Consider the following 16751-nt stretch of genomic DNA (forward strand, 5'->3'; position numbering starts at 1 on the left):
ACATTGCATGATTGAGGCAATGGAAAAAGTTTACACTTTTCTGATAATATGAATACCACCAAAAAAAGGGGTATTATGTTTGGTGAGGAAAAACTTCCTGTAGTTTTCCTGAATCTGAGAAATAAAATGAGGTGTGTGATGATGCGTGGGTTTCCCCCCGATAACAATTGATAATTTCTAAAAAGTTATTGGCAGTATACCTTTTCCCGCCAGAGGTTAGGGTGCGTTGGGAAACACCCCCTAGGGGGGATAAGGCGCTCACACGCTTGTAAGAACAAGGGCTCTACCCTCTCTTGAGATGGCCGCCCTTAAGGATCCTGCTGATAGAAAGCAGGAGCGTATCCTAAAATGTATTTACACACATACTGGTGTTATACTGCGACCAGCAATCGCCTCAGCCTGGATGTGCAGTGCTGGGTTGGCGTGGTCGGATTCCCTGACTGGAAATATGATATCCTAGATAAGGACAGTATATTATTGCCTATAGAGCAATTAAAAGATGCATTTCTATATATGCATGATGCACAGCGGAATATTTGCCGACTGGCATCAAGTATAAGTGCGTTGTCCAATTATTCCAGTAAAGTGGTCAGGTGATGCGGATTCCAAACGGCATTTGGAAGTATTGCCTTAAAAGAGGGGATGTACCCCAGGTCGCCTCTCAAAATAAGACGCCGTATTATCAGGCGCAGTCCTGGTTGGCAAGCGGACAAAAGGGTTCCTTTTTTCTGCTCGTGACAGAGGGAGAGGAAAATGGCTGCAGTGATCAGCCAGTTCCAAGGAACAGAAACCCTTTTCCGCCTCTGCCAAGCCCTCAGTATGACGCTAGGGCTTTACAAGTTCAGGCACGGTGGGGTCCCGTTCTCAATGAATTTCAGTGCGCAGTGGGCTCACTCGCAAGTAGACCCCTGGATCCTTCAGATAATATTTCAGGGGTACAAATTGGAATTCGAGACGTATTCCCCTCGCCGTTTCCAAAAGTCTGTTTTACTGACGTCTCCCGCTGACAGGGAGGCAGTTTTGGAAGCCATTCACAAGCTGTATTCCCAGCAGGTGATAATCAAGGTACCCCTCCTGCAACAGGGAACGGGGTATTATTCCACACTATTGTGGTACCGAAGCCAGACGGCTCGGTGAGACCGATTTTAAAATCTAAAATCTAAAATCTTTGAACACTTGCATACAGAGGTTCAAATTCAAAATTGAGTCACTCAGAGCAGTGATTGCAAACCTGGAAGAAGGGGACTACATGATGTCTCGGGACATCAAGGATGCTTACCTTCATGTCAAACTTTACCCTTCTCACCAAGGGTATTTCAGGTTATGGTACAGAACTGTATCAGTTCGGACGCTGCCGTAGGGATGGTCCACGGCACCCCGGGTCTTTACTGAAGTAATGACCGAAATGATGAAATTCCTTCGAAGGAAGGGAATTTTAGTTATCCTTTACTTGGACGATTCCCTGATAAGGGTAAGATCCAGGGAACAGTTGGAGATCGTGTAGCACTATATCAAGTAGTGTTGCGGCAGCACGATTGGATTCTCAATATTCCAAAATCGCAGCTGGTTCCGACGACTTGTCTTCTGTTCCTAGGGATTATCCTGGACACAGTCCAGAAAGAAGGTGTTTCTCCCGGAGGAGAAAGCCAGGGAGTTATCCGAGCTAGTCAGGAACCTCCTAAAACCGAACCAAGTCTCAGTGCATCAATGCAAAAGGGTTCTGGGTAAAAATGGTGGCTTCCTACGAAGCAATCCCATTCGGCAGATTCCACGCACAGTGGAACCTACTGGACAAATGGTCCGGGTCGCATCTTCAGATGCTTCAGCGGATAACCCTGTCACCAGGGACAAGGGTATCCCTCCTGTGGTGGTTGCAGAGTGCTCATCTTCTAGAGGGCCGCAGATTCGGCATTCGGGACTGGGTCCTGGTGGCCATGGATGCCAGCCTGCGAGGCTGGGGAGCAGTCACACAGGGAAGGAATTTCCAGGGCTTATGGTCAAGCCTGGAGACATCTCTTCATATAAACATTCTGGAGCTCAGGGCCATTTACAATGCCCTAAGTCAAGCGAAACCCCTGCTTCAGGGTCAGGCGGTATTGATCCAATCGGACAACATCACGTCAGTCGCCCACGTAAACAGACAGGGCGGCGCGAGAAGCAGGGGGGCAATGGCAGAAGCTGCAAGGATTTTCGCTGGGCGGAAAATCATGTGATAGCACTGTCAGCAGTGTTCATTCCGGGAGTGGACAACTGGGAAGCTGACTTCCTCAGCAGACACGACCTTCACCCGGGAGAGTGGGGACTTCACCCAGAAGTCTTCCACCTGATTGTAAACCGTTGGGAAAAACCAAAGGTGGACATAATGGCGTCCCGTCTAAACAAAACTAGACGGATATTGCGCCAGGTCAAGGGACCCTCAGGCAATAGCGGTGGACGCTCTGGTAACACCGTGGGTGTACCAGTCAGTGTATGTGTTCCCTCCTCTGCCTCTCATACCAAAAGTACTGAGAATCATAAGAAGGAGAGGAGTAAGAACTATACTCGTGGTTCCGGATTGGCCAAGAAGGACTTGGTATCCGGAACTTCAAGAGATGCTCACGGACGAACCGTGGCCTCTACTTCTAAGAAAGGACCTGCTCCAGCAGGGGCCTTGTCTGTTCCAAGACTTACCGCGGCTGCGTTTGACGGCATGGCGGTTGAACGCCGGATCCTGAAGGAAAAAGGCATTCCAGATGAAGTCATCCCTACCCTGGTCAAGGCCAGGAAGGACGTAACCGCAAAACATTATCACCGCATTTGGCGAAAATATGTTGCGTGGGGTGAGGCCAAGAAGGCCCCTACAGAGGAATTTCAACTGGGTCGTTTCCTCCATTTCCTGCAAACAGGACTGTCTATGGGCCAAAAAATTAGGGTCCATTAAGGTTCAAATTTCGGCCCTGTCGATTTTCTTCCAAAAAGAACTGGCTTCAGTGCCTGAAGTTCAGACATTTGTAAAAGGGGTACTGCATATACAGCCTCCTTTTGTGCCTCCAGTGGCACCTTGGTATCTCAATGTTGTGTTGAGTTTCCTAAAGTCACATTGGTTTGAACCACTCACCACTGTGGACTTAAAATATCTCACATGGAAGTGACGAGTTAGCCCTGGCTTCAGCCAGGCGTGTGTCAGAATTGGCGGGTTTATCATATAAAAGCCCTTACTTAATATTTCATTCTGACAGGGCAGAATTGAGGACTTGTCCTCAATTTCTACCTAAGGTGGTTTCTGCATTTCACATGAACCAACCTATTGTGGTACCTGCGGCTACTAAGGACTTGGAGGATTCCAAGTTGCTTGACGTGGTCAGGGCCCTGAAAATATATGTTTCCAGGACGGCTGGAGTCAGAAAATCTGACTCGCTGTTTATCCTGTATGCACCCAACAAACTGGGTGCTCCTGCTTCTAAGCAGACGATTGCTCGTTGGATTTGTAGTACAATTCAGCTTGCACATTCTGTGGCAGGCCTGCCACAGTCAAAAATCTGTAAATGCCCACTCCACAAGGAAGGTGGGCTCATCTTGGGCAGCTGCCCGAGGGGTCTCGGCTTTACAACTTTGCCGAGCAGTTACTTGGTCAGGAGCAAATACGTTTGTAAAATTCTACAAATTTGATACCCTGGCTGAGGAGGACCTGGAGTTCTCTCATTCGGTGCTGCAGAGTCATCCGCACTCTCCCGCCCGTTTGGGAGCTTTGGTATAATCCCCATGGTCCTTACGGAGTTCCCAGCATCCACTAGGACGTCAGAGAAAATAAGAATTTACTTACCGATAATTCTATTTCTCGTAGTCCGTAGTGGATGCTGGGCGCCCATCCCAAGTGCGGATTGTCTGCAATACTGGTACATGATTATTGTTACCAAAAAATTCGGGTTATTGTTGTAGTGAGCCATCTTTTCTAGAGGCTCCTCTATTATCATGCTGTTAACTGGGTTCAGATCACAAGTTGTACAGTGTGATTGGTGTGGCTGGTATGAGTCTTACCCGGGATTCAAAATCCTTCCTTATTGTGTACGCTCGTCCGGGCACAGTATCCTAACTGAGGCTTGGAGGAGGGTCATAGGGGGAGGAGCCAGTGCACACCAGGTGATCCTAAAGCTTTCTTTAGATGTGCCCAGTCTCCTGCGGAGCCGCTATTCCCCATGGTCCTTACGGAGTTCCCAGCATCCACTACGGACTACGAGAAATAGAATTATCGGTAAGTAAATTCTTATTTTCAGTAACCCTGGAGTGACGTGCCATTTGCTTATCAAGCAATAGAGGGATTATACTAAAATTGCAAGGGCACCCAGGTTACTGTTGTCAGTTACATTAGGAGTGCCGGATGAATTATAGATACATATATATATATATATCTATCTATCTATCTATCTTAAAACATGACCAAAGAGACATTAGTCTACTGGGTTCTATAGTCGTTTTCTGCTTGACGTGTCCTGTAGAATATGCAATGGACAGATGATGCCGACTTAAGAGACATATGGAAGGCTGAGGATTGTGTGGAGAAGGGTTCTCGGACCTGGTCTCCACAGCTATAGCTGGTAATTCTGATATTTTGCCTTATATTCCTGCACAGCCTAGGAAAGCACGACATTATCAAATGCAGCCTTTCGAACACAAAGAAACAAGAAAGTCCGAGGTGCGTCCTTTCTTGCCAGAGGCAGGGGCAGAGGAAAGAAGCTGCACAACACAGCTAGTTCCCAGGAACAGAAGTCCTCCCCGGTCTCTACAAAATCCACCGCATGTCGCTGGGGCTCCACAGGCGGAGCTAGGCCCGGTGGGGGCACGCCTTCGTAAGTTCAGCCACAAGTGGGTTCACTCCATGTTGGGTCCCTGGGCAATAGATATTGTGTCTTAGGGATACAAGCTGGACTTTGAGGAGATGCCCCCTCACCGACTGCCCTACCGGCTTCCCCCCACGAGAGGAAAATAGTGTTAACTGCAATTCACAAATTGTATCTTCAACAGGTGGTGGTCAAGGTTCCCCTCCTTCAACAAGGAGGGAGTTATTATTCGACCATGTTGTAGTCCCGAAACCGGACGTTTCGGTCAGACCCATATTGAATTTAAAATCCCTGAACATATACCTGGTTCAAGTTCAAGATGGAATCGCTAAGAGCGGTCATTGCAAGCCTGAAAGGGGGAGATTTTATGGTGTCTCTGGACATAATGGATGCATACCTTCATGTCCCCATTTATCTACCTCATCAGGCGTACCTCAGAATTGCGGTACGGGATTGTCATTACCAATTTCAGACGTTGCCGTTTGGTCTCTCCACGGCCCCGAGAAAATATTCACCAAGGTAATGGCGAAAATGATGGTGCTCCTGCGGAAGCAAGGTGTCACTATTATCCCGTACTTGGACGATCTCCTCATAAAAGCGAGATCAAGAGAGCAGTTGCTGAACAGCGTATCACTTTCTCTGGAAGTGTAACGGCAACACGGCTGGATTCTATATATTCCAAAGTCGCAATTGGTTCCTACAGCTCATCTGCCTCTCCTAGGCATGATCCTAGACACAGACCAGAAAAGGGTTTATCTCCCGATAGAGAGAGCTCAGGAGCTCATGACACTGGTCAGGAATCTAAAACCAAAACAGGTGTCAGTGCATCATTGCACTCGAGTCCTGGGAAGGATGGTGGCATCATACGAGGCCATTCCCTTCGGCAGGTTCCATGCAAGGACCTTCCAATGGGACTTACTGGACAAGTGGTCCGGATCACATCTTCAGATGCATCGGTTAATCACCCTGTCCCCCAGGGCCAGGGTGTCACTCCTGTGGTGGCTGCAGAGTTCTCACCTTCTAGAGGGACGCAGATTCGGAATTCAGGACTGGGTCCTGGTGACCACGGACGCTAGCCTCCGAGGGTGGGGAGCAGTCACACAGGGAAGAAATTTCCAAGGTCTGTGGTCAAGTAAAGAGACTTGCCTTCACATCAACATCCTGGAACTAAGGGCCGTATACAGCGCCCTAAGTCAAGCGGAGCACTTGCTTCGCGACCAACCGGTTCTGATTCAGTCAGACAACATCACCGCAGTGGCTCATGTGAACCGCCTAGGCGGCACAAGGAGCAGAGTGGCGATGGCAGAAGCCACCAGAATTCTTTGCTGGGCGGAGAATCACGTAAGCGCTCTGTCAGCAGTGTTCATCCCGGGAGTGGACAACTGGGAAGCAGACTTCCTCAGCAGACACGACCTCCACCCGGGAGAGTGGGGACTTCATCAGGAAGTCTTCACACAGATCACATATCGGTGGGAACTGCCACAGGTGGACATGATGGCATCCCGCCTCAACCGAAAAATACAGAGGTATTGCGCCAGGTCAAGAGACCCTCAAGCAATAGCGGTAGACGCCCTGGTGACACTGTGGGTGTTCCAGTCGGTCTATGTATTTCCTCCTCTTCCTCTCATACCAAGGTGCTGAGGCTAATAAGAAAAAGAGGAGTGAGAACAATCCTCATTGTTCCAGATTGGCCACGAAGGACCTGGTATCCAGATCTGCAAGAAATGCTCACAGAGGACCCGTGGCTTCTTCCTCTAAGACAGGACCTGTTGCAACAGGGGCCCTGTCTGTTCCAAGACTTACTGCGGCTGCGTTTGACGGCATGGCGGTTGAACGCCGGATCCTAGCAGAAAAGGGCATTCCGGACAAGGTAATTCCTACGCTGATAAAGGCTAGGAAGGTCGTCACAGCTAAACATTATCACCGTATATGGCGAAAATATGTTTCTTGGTGTGAGGCCAGGAATGCTCCTACAGAGGAATTCCAGCTGGGCCGTTTCCTCCACTTCCTACAGTCGGGAGTGAATTTGGGCCTGAAATTGGGCTCCATTAAGGTCCAGATTTCGGCCCTATCCATTTTCTTTCAAAAAGAGTTAGCTTCTCTACCAGAAGTTCAGACGTTTGTAAAGGGAGTGCTGCATATTCAGCCTCCTTTTGTGCCTCCAGTGGCACCTTGGGATCTTAACGTGGTGTTAAGTTTCCTGAAATCCCACTGGTTTGAACCACTTAAAACGGTGGAGTTAAAATATCTCACGTGGAAGGTGGTCATGCTATTAGCCTTGGCTTCGGCTAGGCGTGGGTCAGAATTAGCGGCTTTGTCACATAAAAGCACCTATCTGGTTTTCCATATGGATAGAGCAGAATTGCGGACCCATCCACAATTTCTGCCAAAAGTGGTGTCATCTTTTCATATGAACCAACCTATTGTGGTGCCTGTGGCTACTCGTGACTTGGAGGATTCCGAGTTACTGGATGTGGTCAGGGCTATGAAGGTTTATGTAGCCAGAACGGCTAGAGTCAGGAAAACGGAGTCGCTGTTTATCCTGTATGCATCCAACAAGCTGGGTGCTTCTGCTTCAAAGCAAACTATTGCTCGCTGGATCTGTAACACGATTCAGCAGGCTCATTCTGCGGCTGGATTGCCGCTGCCAAAATCAGTTAAAGCCCATTCCAGTAGGAACGTGGGCTCTTCTTGGGCGGCTGCCCGAGGGGTCTCGGCATTACAACTATGCCGAGCTGATACTTGGTCGGGTTCAAACACTTTTGCAAAGTTCTACAAGTTTGATACCCTGGCTGATGAGGACCTATTGTTGCTCAATCGGTGCTGCAGAGTCATCCGCACTCTCCCGCCCGTTTTGGGAGCTTTGGTATAATCCCCATGGTCCTTACGGAGTCCCCAGCATCCACTAGGACGTTAGAGAAAATAAGATTTTACTTACCGGTAAATCTATTTCTCGTAGTCCGTAGTGGATGCTGGGCGCCCGTCCCAAGTGCGGACTTCTTCTGCAATACTTGTATATAGTTATTGCTGCAATAAGGGCTATGTTATTGTTGCATCAGGGTTGTACTGATGCTCTGTTGTTCATACTGTTGACTGGGTAAGTTATCACAAGTTATACGGTGTGATTGGTGTGGCTGGTATGTATCTTGCCCTGGATTACCAATATCATTTCCTTGTACTGTCAGCTCTTCCGGGCACAGTTTCTCTAACTGAGGTCTGGAGGAGAGACCTAGAGGGAGGAGCCAGAGCACACCAGAATCTAAATTCTTTCTTAAAGTGCCCATGTCTCCTGCGGAGCCCGTCTATTCCCCATGGTCCTTACGGAGTCCCCAGCATCCACTATGGACTACGAGAAATAGATTTACCGGTAAGTAAAATCTTATTTTTAAGTGGTGCGCAGCTTGCCGCCTGGACCCTCATCAGTATCTCCTCTCCTGGCTTTTGGCTTTCCTACAGTCTGGATTAGACTCTGGACTTCGCCTGGCTTCTCTCATGGTACAGGTTTTTGCTCTGTCCGTTTTGTTTCAGTGTTGCGTGGCTCAATGCTCACACATTTCTGCAGGGGGTTTTTCATATCCAGCCACCTTTATGTACCTCCCATTAACCCATTGGATTTGTCCTTGGTCCTTCGGACTCTACAACGGCCCTATTTGAGCCTTTTTAGAGGAGGTTGATTTTCACTGGCTCACATGGAAGACTGCATTTTTGCTTGCCACCGCCTCGGCATGCAGAGTTTCGGATTTGGGAGCTCTGTCTCATAGGTCTCCCTTTTTGATTTTCCATCAAGATAGGGCTGTCCTGTGTATACGCCTTGATTACCTTCCTAAGGTTGTTTCTAGTTTTCATATAAATCAGGAAATAGTGGTACCTTCCTATTCTCCTTCGTATTCCTCAGATGACAATTCCTCCATGGCCACACTGGATGTGGCCAGGGATTTGTATATTTATGTGCAACGAACTAGTGCTTTTTTAAAAACAGATTCTGTTTGTCCTTCTATGATGAGCATAAAAGGGGCTGGCCAGCCTCCAAGCAGACCATTGCTAGATGGCTGAGAGTTGCGGTCCGGCAGGGTTACCTGTTGTCTGGGAAGCCAGTTTCGGCATCTGTTCCGGCCCATTTCACGAGATCAGTTGGCACTTCCTGGGTGGCCGGACGTGGGGCTTCGGCAGAGCAACTCTGCAGAGCAGCGACTTGGTCTTCGGCTCATACTTTTCTTCGGTTCTATAGATTCGACACCTTTGCCTTGGCTGATGCAGCGTTTGGGCGTCGGGCCCTCAGTGCAGCTCGGGTGCGTTTCCGCTCGTAACGGGACAGCTTTGGGACGTCCCACTGTCCCCAATGTCAGACCATTGGCTTACCGAAAAAACATTTTTTTGTCTTACCTGTTAAATCCTTTTTTCTGAAGCCATGGTTGACACTGGGTGCCCACCCTTCCATTCCTCGTGACATTGTTTCCGAACATATTCCCGTACACACATTGGGTTTGTATGGGTGTGGGTTCTCTTATTTCTGCCTTCCTTTCATGTTCCTGGCTTGTATAGTAAATAAACTGACTGGCCTGAGGCAGGCTGAGTATAGGGGAGGAGGGGCTTCCCAGGCTGCACTCCACAAGTTTAATTCCTTGGTGCCCTGACAGAACGCCTGGCTATACCCACTGTCCCCAGCGTCAACCATGACTTCAGAAAAAAGGATTTAACAGGTAAGACAAAAATATCCTTTTTGTCAGTTTTCCAGCATTTTGAAGCAAATAGTTGTCGTTTGCTCCCATACATCACCAGATTTCCATTCCAACCAACAGATCTGACCATAAATCCTGGCCATGGCCTTCTTGTGATTGTTATGGGATTTTCACAGCCTGAAACCATGCATGATCAGATTTCACAACCAGATCTCCTGGTAATTAAACTTCCAAAATAAACCTCATAAATCTTAAGATGAACTAGCATTGCTTTACTTCACCATGTTCATATTTTTATGTATTCTGTGGGTTATAGTGTCTATAATATGTGTTCCTTTCTCCTGCAGAGATCTGGCTGGACTGGCTGAAGGATGAGATGAAAATTGGAGGAGATGATTTCAGTCGGGATTCTGTCTATGAGCTGTTTGAGAAAGCTGTCAAAGATTATATATGTAAGGCCCTATTGTCTATTGCATTTAACCCATACCAGATTTCCTCTTTAGAGCACAGTCCATAATTACAGCCATGTATATTCTGTTTAAAAGTGTATTAAAATGTGTCTCCTTTTGTATAATGCCATCCACTATAATGATATAGTTTGGCTTTTATTTGTTTTACAGTAGGGTCCTAAAACTTGAGTAATAGTATGTTGAAGGATTATTACACTTAAGGCTGTAATGTGGCAGCAGAAAAAAGTTGAATATGTGAACTGTGTGTCATAAAGATCTGCATAAGACCCTTCCTGCACCAGTTTCACAGTAAACTGACATTCAAGTGCATTAACAGAATTTGGCCTATCCCATTTGTAACTTGCTTATACATGGATTAGAAAAAATGTCTGAACTGGGGACAGTTACTTAGTACCTGCCTTCAGCAGCTTGTGATGTACATTTGCCGGTTCCAGTAGGCTGATTCTTCTCACATTTTCATAGTCTGGTAGCAGAATCCATGTTCTGTGAGGTATTGCATAAAGCCCTTCCGGATGTATCTGCACTTAAATCTTCCCCTAATGCTTTGATTGGCTGCAGGTGTTTCTAACCCATCACACTAATCTCTTGCACACCTGCATATTTCCAATTATCGCAGACTAATGGGGTTATTCAATGTTTGTTAGCAAACCAAAAAAGTTAGCAATTGTACAAAACTATTTTGCAATGCAGGTGGGGCAGATGTAATGTGCAGAGAGAGTTAGGTTTGGGTGCGGCTTGTTCAAACTGAAATCTAAATTGCAGTGTAGAAGCAGGATAAAGACATATCGGGAGCCCACTGGAAGTCTTAGGCAGTGGTGCAAGTAGAGAAAATGTGTTTGTGGTACCTATGAGTGTGACAAAAAATATGGGTGTGGGCACGAGGGGCATGTCCACTGAAAACGAGCCTGTCATCATTAGACGCCACCTGTTTCTCATCACTCTGGGAGCATTTCTCTCCATTCTATTCCAAATACACTTTACCTATATAGTGGTTTCACTGCAGTGGGGAGCCTCTGAAGAAACAAATCCTCCCTGGGCAAACAGTGTCTTCAGTCTGTATTCACTATTCATGTAGGAAATCACCTGGTCTGGAAGATGCCTGTTTGAGTAGGAATATAACCAATGTTGTCGTCATACAACAGAGGATCAACCAGACTTGCGCACCCTGTATCCATTCCCTTCCTCTTTTGTGTCTCTCCAGTCTCCTATCTTTCCAGCATCCTGCCCCTTATGTCTCTCCAGCCTCCTACTCTGTTACTCCAGCCTCCTATCACTCCAGAACGCCTCCCCTTTGTCGCTCAGCCTCCCCCTCTGTATTTGCTCCCCCTTCGTCTCTCAGCCTCCTCCTGTGTCAGCCATTCCTTGTGTCTTTCAGACTCTCTCTCTACCTTACCCTGTGTCTTTCTGCCTCCGCTCTGTATCAGCTCTCCCTCTATCTCAGCCTCCCCCTCTGTTTCATCCTTTCCATCCCACTGACTTGTGTCTTCACAGCCAACCCCACACTTACCTTTAACAAGGATGCTGTGCTGCTCCGTCTTCACGGGCTGCTCTTCAGTGACAATCGGCATGACGTCAGGTCGCTGCGCCTGCAATAAAAACTTATATTGTGTCGTAGGCTCTCCAGTCTCTGCTGCCTCCTCTCCCTACTAAAGTTTGTCCCATTTTCATGTTAGATATGAAAACTGACTAAACTGTCCCATTGGTGGTATGGTGGTTAGGAGGTATGGCGTACCGGCTACATATTTCTTAATAGTATGCCGTACTATTTCAGCCCATGAAGGGAACGTGATCAGGTGCTGTTGCTGGCATTGAAACACTGCGGCAACTGCACTTCGCAGCTAATTGGATCGACTCCAATGTCGGTTGGTTACATACCGTATTTATTCTTGATCACGTTTGATTTCTTTAACTAAAAATGTTCATATGTTCTTTCTATTCTACCTGTACATTGATGGTGAACAAATAAAAATAGAATGCAGATATGCCAATGATGTGCAGTAATTTAAGTGTGTTTTTTTATGAAGGTCCAGAAATCTGGTTGGAGTATGCACAGTATTCTATTGGAGGTATGGGTGAAGAGGGCGGCATTGATAAGGTCCGTTCTATATTTGAGAGGGCTTTAACAGCTGTTGGACTCCATATGACAAAAGGATCAACTATATGGGATGCTTACAGAGAATTTGAGAACGCAATATTGGGAACCATACAGGTAAAAAAAAAAAAAAAAGTGACATTTGCATGCATGATTTTTAATAACCGGTATATGCTGAGCTTGTATTAGCATGTAATTTGAAACCAGCACAAATACAGTGCCTTGCTAAAGTATTCACCCCCCTTGGCTTTTTACTTATTTTGTTACATTACAACCTGTAATTTATTTTTATATCTGAATTTTATGTGACGGATATGCACAAAATAGTCTAAGTTGATGAAGTGAAATGAGAAATATTTATATAAAAAATAATTTTTATAAATAAAAATGTGAAAATTGGCATGTGCATATATATTCACCCCCTTTGCTATGAAACCCCTCCAAAGTTCTGGTGCAACCAATTACCTTCAGAAGTCACATAATTAGTGAAACGAAGTCCACCTCTGTGCAATCTAAGTGTCACATGATCTGTCAGTATAAACACCTTTTTCTGTCATCCAATGGTCTGACACTGGGGACAGTGGGTATAGCCAGGCGTCCTGTCAGGGCACCAAGGAGTTAAACTTGTGGAGTGCAGCATGGGAAGCCCCTCCTCCCCTATACCCAGCGTGCCTAAGGCCAGTTAATTTGTTTCCCTTGGTGCCCAGGAAAGGGGCACGTTTTTTTAAGTGCCCTGGTAACTTTTATTTATTTTACTTTCATTTCAGGTAGCGGCTAGCGCTATTAGCGATATCGCTGCCCGCTTCACGCTCCACTCTGCAGCCGGGTCCCGGTCTCCACGGCCAGCCGTCCCAGCACCTCCCAGGCATCGGGAGCAGCCGCAGCAGACGGAGGTTACAGGTAACGGTCTCCCGCTCAGCTGGGGAGAGGCAGCTCCAGCGGTTCCTGGCAGTGGCACTGGGTCTTCTCTTCAGCTACCACTAGGCCACCAGGGACATTACATGGCGGGAATGGTCCCTGTGGAGGCTTCAGGGTGGCTGGGGATATCCCGTAGCTCCGCCCCTAACCCTGTTGCTCATTGCTTTAATAAGACAGCAGCTTTTGTGCGCCCTCTCCTCCCTCCCTCATACTTCACCCCTCCCATCTCTACACACTCAGCGGCCATTTTAGAAGCACATTTCTGTGAAGAAGAGTTTGTGCAGGTCCATACACTGCTACAAACCCTTGGGAATAGAGCCAAACCTGCCTCCCTTATACCAGCACTGCATTAGGTGTCAGGTTGTATAGTCCATACCTTACCTCATGGTGTAGGTATTGGACAGATGATGCCAGTTTCCTCTCTATTTTCTGTTACACACTGCTAGGGGTATTGTAGTGCACTAAGTTAGTGGTATAGTATCACTGTTTACCTGAACAGTCGCTACTACCGTGGTGGGCTCACATAACCCTATCTTCTTCTTACCTATATTTTTAGGTGTGTGTGTGTGTCTGTTTTGGTAACAGGTTGGAACATGTCTTCCAGGGGGTCTTCCAAAGCCTCCCAGAAGGAGAAGGAAACTACCGGGCTGCATGCCTATACTTGTACGGCATGCAAGGAAATTTTTTCTTGTATGGTACAGGACCACACTGGGCTCTGCGACCGTTGCTCTGCTGAAGTTCCTTGCGTTTCCGCTGCGGAGGGTCCTACTGCGTTTGAGCCAGCTTGGGCTACCTCTTTGGCTTTCGCCATGAAGGAATTGACTTCCCAGCTAGCAGCTAACAGAGCTCCGCAGGTGGTAGTTTCCCACGTTAGGTGCAGATCCTCCCCTTCCACAGACACAGCAGCCACAACACCAACAAACTACTGAACTAACATGGGTCCAGGGTTTGTCTCAATTGGTCCAAGGCTTGATGCAGGTTTCCTCTAATCTGCAACAAGCCCTGGGGTCTTCATCGAAGCGCAGAAGCAAATCCTCGTCACCACTACCCCTTGTACCGTCAGAGGATTCCCTATCGGAGGAATTTTCTGACGAAGCGGAAGATCCTCAGGATTCGGAAGCTGAGGAATCTCCCACTTCAGAAGATCACATGAGCTTAGCTAGGGTGGAAGCCTTAGTCAAGGCGGTTAGGGAAATCCTACAAATCAAGGATGCCAATGTTCCACTCGATGCACAGACGCCTCTTTATAAAAAGACGGAGAATCCGTCTGCCTTTCCCCCTTCCACGCAGTTGGAGGACCTTTTTAAGGAACCTTGGTCTCATCCATATAAAAAGTTTAAGTGACCAAATGCAATTCCTCCTTTTATCCCAACGTCTTCCTGTTTCCAAGCTCCCTCTCCTTCAGACCTCGGCAAGGCTACGGTACTCCAGCACTCGGTTCAATCCCTACTATCACTGGAGGTCATTGTTCCGGTTCTGATGCATCAGCGCGGTACAGGTTTTTATTCAAACCTGATCCTCGTTCCAAAGCCGGATGGTTCCTTCCGTCCTATACTCCATTTACAAACCCTCAACCAGTTTCTCAGAGTCCCGAGGTTTCGCATGGAATCCCTCAGATCCATCATTCAGGCCTTGGAATAGGGAGACTTTATGGCCTCTTTAGACGTTCAGGATGCATATCTGCACATCCCTATACGTAAAAGTCACCAGAAATTTCTCAATTTTACAAGTCAACAAGCACTTTACCAGTTCCAGGCGTTGCCATTCGAACTCTCCATGGCACCGCGAGTGTTCACCGAGGTGATGGCAGTAATGACTGCCCAGTTGCGGTTGCAGGGAATCCGCATCCTCCCTTACCTGGACGATCTCCTTCTGATGGCGCAATCTCAGGCCAGTCTTCAGGATCACATTTGCACCACTCTGACGTTTCTGCAGTCACACGGCTGGCTGTTCAGTTTGCGGAAATCCAGCCTCACCCCATCTCAGCGCATGAGTCATTTGGGAGCACTATTGGATTCTCAAGCACAGAGAATCTTTCTCTCGGACGACAAGCAGAGAGCCATCCAGGAGATGATTCAAACCTTCCTGGCTCAAAGGATTGTCTCAATTCACTTTTGCATGTGACTTCTGGGAAAGATGGTCTCTTACTTCGAGGTGGTTGAGATTGCACAGTTTCACTCCAGGCCATTGCAATTGGAACTCCTGCGGAACTAGGATCACTCCCCGCTGCATCTCAAATCTTGGAGGATCAACCTCTCCAGGGACACCCGTTCATCGCTCCTGTGGTGGCTTCACACGTCCCACTTGACTGCCTTCTGCATTCCCAATTGGGTCATCTTCATGACAGATGCCAGTCTACGCGGATAGGGGCGCTGTGGTGGAAGATCGTTCCTTTCAGGGTCGAGGGACAGGTCAAGAGAGCAAGCTCTCCATCAATGTTCTGGAACTGTGAGCGGTTTTCAGAGCGCTGTTTCAAGCGGGCACATCATTACATCACCGGCCCCTGAAACTCCAGTCGGACAACGCAACTGCTGTGGTATACATAAACCACCAAGGCGGCACTTGCAGTCTGGCAGGCATGAAGGAGGTCAGCCGCATTCTGCGATGGGTGGAAAAATTTGTACCAGCCATTTCCGCGGTCTACATTCCGGGACTGTTGAATTGGGAAGCAGACTTCCTCAGCTGACAGGATGTACAGTCAGGCGAGTGGTCTCTTCATCCCCAGGTATTCCAGATGCTGGTAGGTCGCTGGGGCCACCCTCAGATCGATCTGTTTGCTTCCCCGCACAACCACAAGCTTCCCCTTTACGGAGCACGGACAAGGGACCCGGGCGCGTATCTCATAAACGCCCTGGCGGTGCCTTGGCCCTTTCAAATGGTATATCTCTTCCCGCCTGTGGCTCTTCTCCAGAGGGTTCTTCGTAAGCTCAAATCAGAAAAGGTAACATCGATTCTGATCGCTCCCTACTGGCCGAACCGGGTTTGGTATGCGGATCTACTCTCCCTCTCCATAGCTCCACCATGGCACCTCCCTCAATGACCAGACTTACTGTCTCAGAGCCCTTGTCTGCATCTGGATCTGCACCGTCTGAATTTGACAGGTTGGCTATTGAACGGTCGGTCGGTCTTGAGAGTTAAGGATTTCTCTTCTAAGTTTGTCAATACTATGATCTCTGCTAGGAAACCGTCCACAACGCGGCTTTACTATCGCGTGTGGTACATCTATTTTACGTGGTGCTCTGCTCGCCGCCTGGACCCTCTCCGATATCGCCTCTCCCGACTCTTAGCCGATTCTTAGCTTTCCTACAGTCTGGGTTAGACGCTGGACTTTGCCTAGCTTCTCTTAAGGTACAGGTTTTAGCTCTGTCCGTTTTGTTCCAGAGGAGGGTGACTCGATGCTCTGCTGTTCACACATTTCTGCAGGGGGTTCTTCATATTCAACCACCTTATGTACCTCCAGTTATCCCATGGGATTTCTCCTTGGTCCTTCGGACTCTACAGAAGCCTCTAGAAACGGTTGATCTTCACTGGCTCACCTGGAAGACGGCATTTTTGCTTGCCATCGCCTCTGCAAGCCTAGTTTCAGATTTGGGAGCTCTGTCTCATCGGTCTCCCTTTTTGATTTTCAATCCAGATAGGGCTGTTCTGCGTACACGCCTTGATTACCTAGGTTGTCTCTAGTTTTCATATCAATCAGGATATAGTGGTACCTGCCTATTCTCCTTTTTGATTCCTCAGATGACAATTCCTCCATGGCCACGCTGGATGTGGTCAG

At 47.8% G+C, this 16751-nt stretch overlaps 1 protein-coding gene across 1 annotated transcript in view; it reads left to right on the forward strand.

Annotated features, from left to right (window-relative positions):
* Positions 1–16751, forward strand: part of SART3 (spliceosome associated factor 3, U4/U6 recycling protein) — a 329224-nt gene that overhangs the window by 91030 nt on the left and 221443 nt on the right. Inside the window, exons 3-4 of the mRNA XM_063913277.1 lie at positions 9844–9948; positions 11991–12175. Of these exons, the coding sequence (XP_063769347.1) occupies positions 9844–9948; positions 11991–12175 (290 nt within the window). The remainder of the gene's footprint in view (positions 1–9843; positions 9949–11990; positions 12176–16751) is intronic.

Source organism: Pseudophryne corroboree, chromosome 1 (assembly GCF_028390025.1).
Source record: "Pseudophryne corroboree isolate aPseCor3 chromosome 1, aPseCor3.hap2, whole genome shotgun sequence".
Lineage (NCBI taxonomy): Eukaryota > Metazoa > Chordata > Amphibia > Anura > Myobatrachidae > Pseudophryne > Pseudophryne corroboree.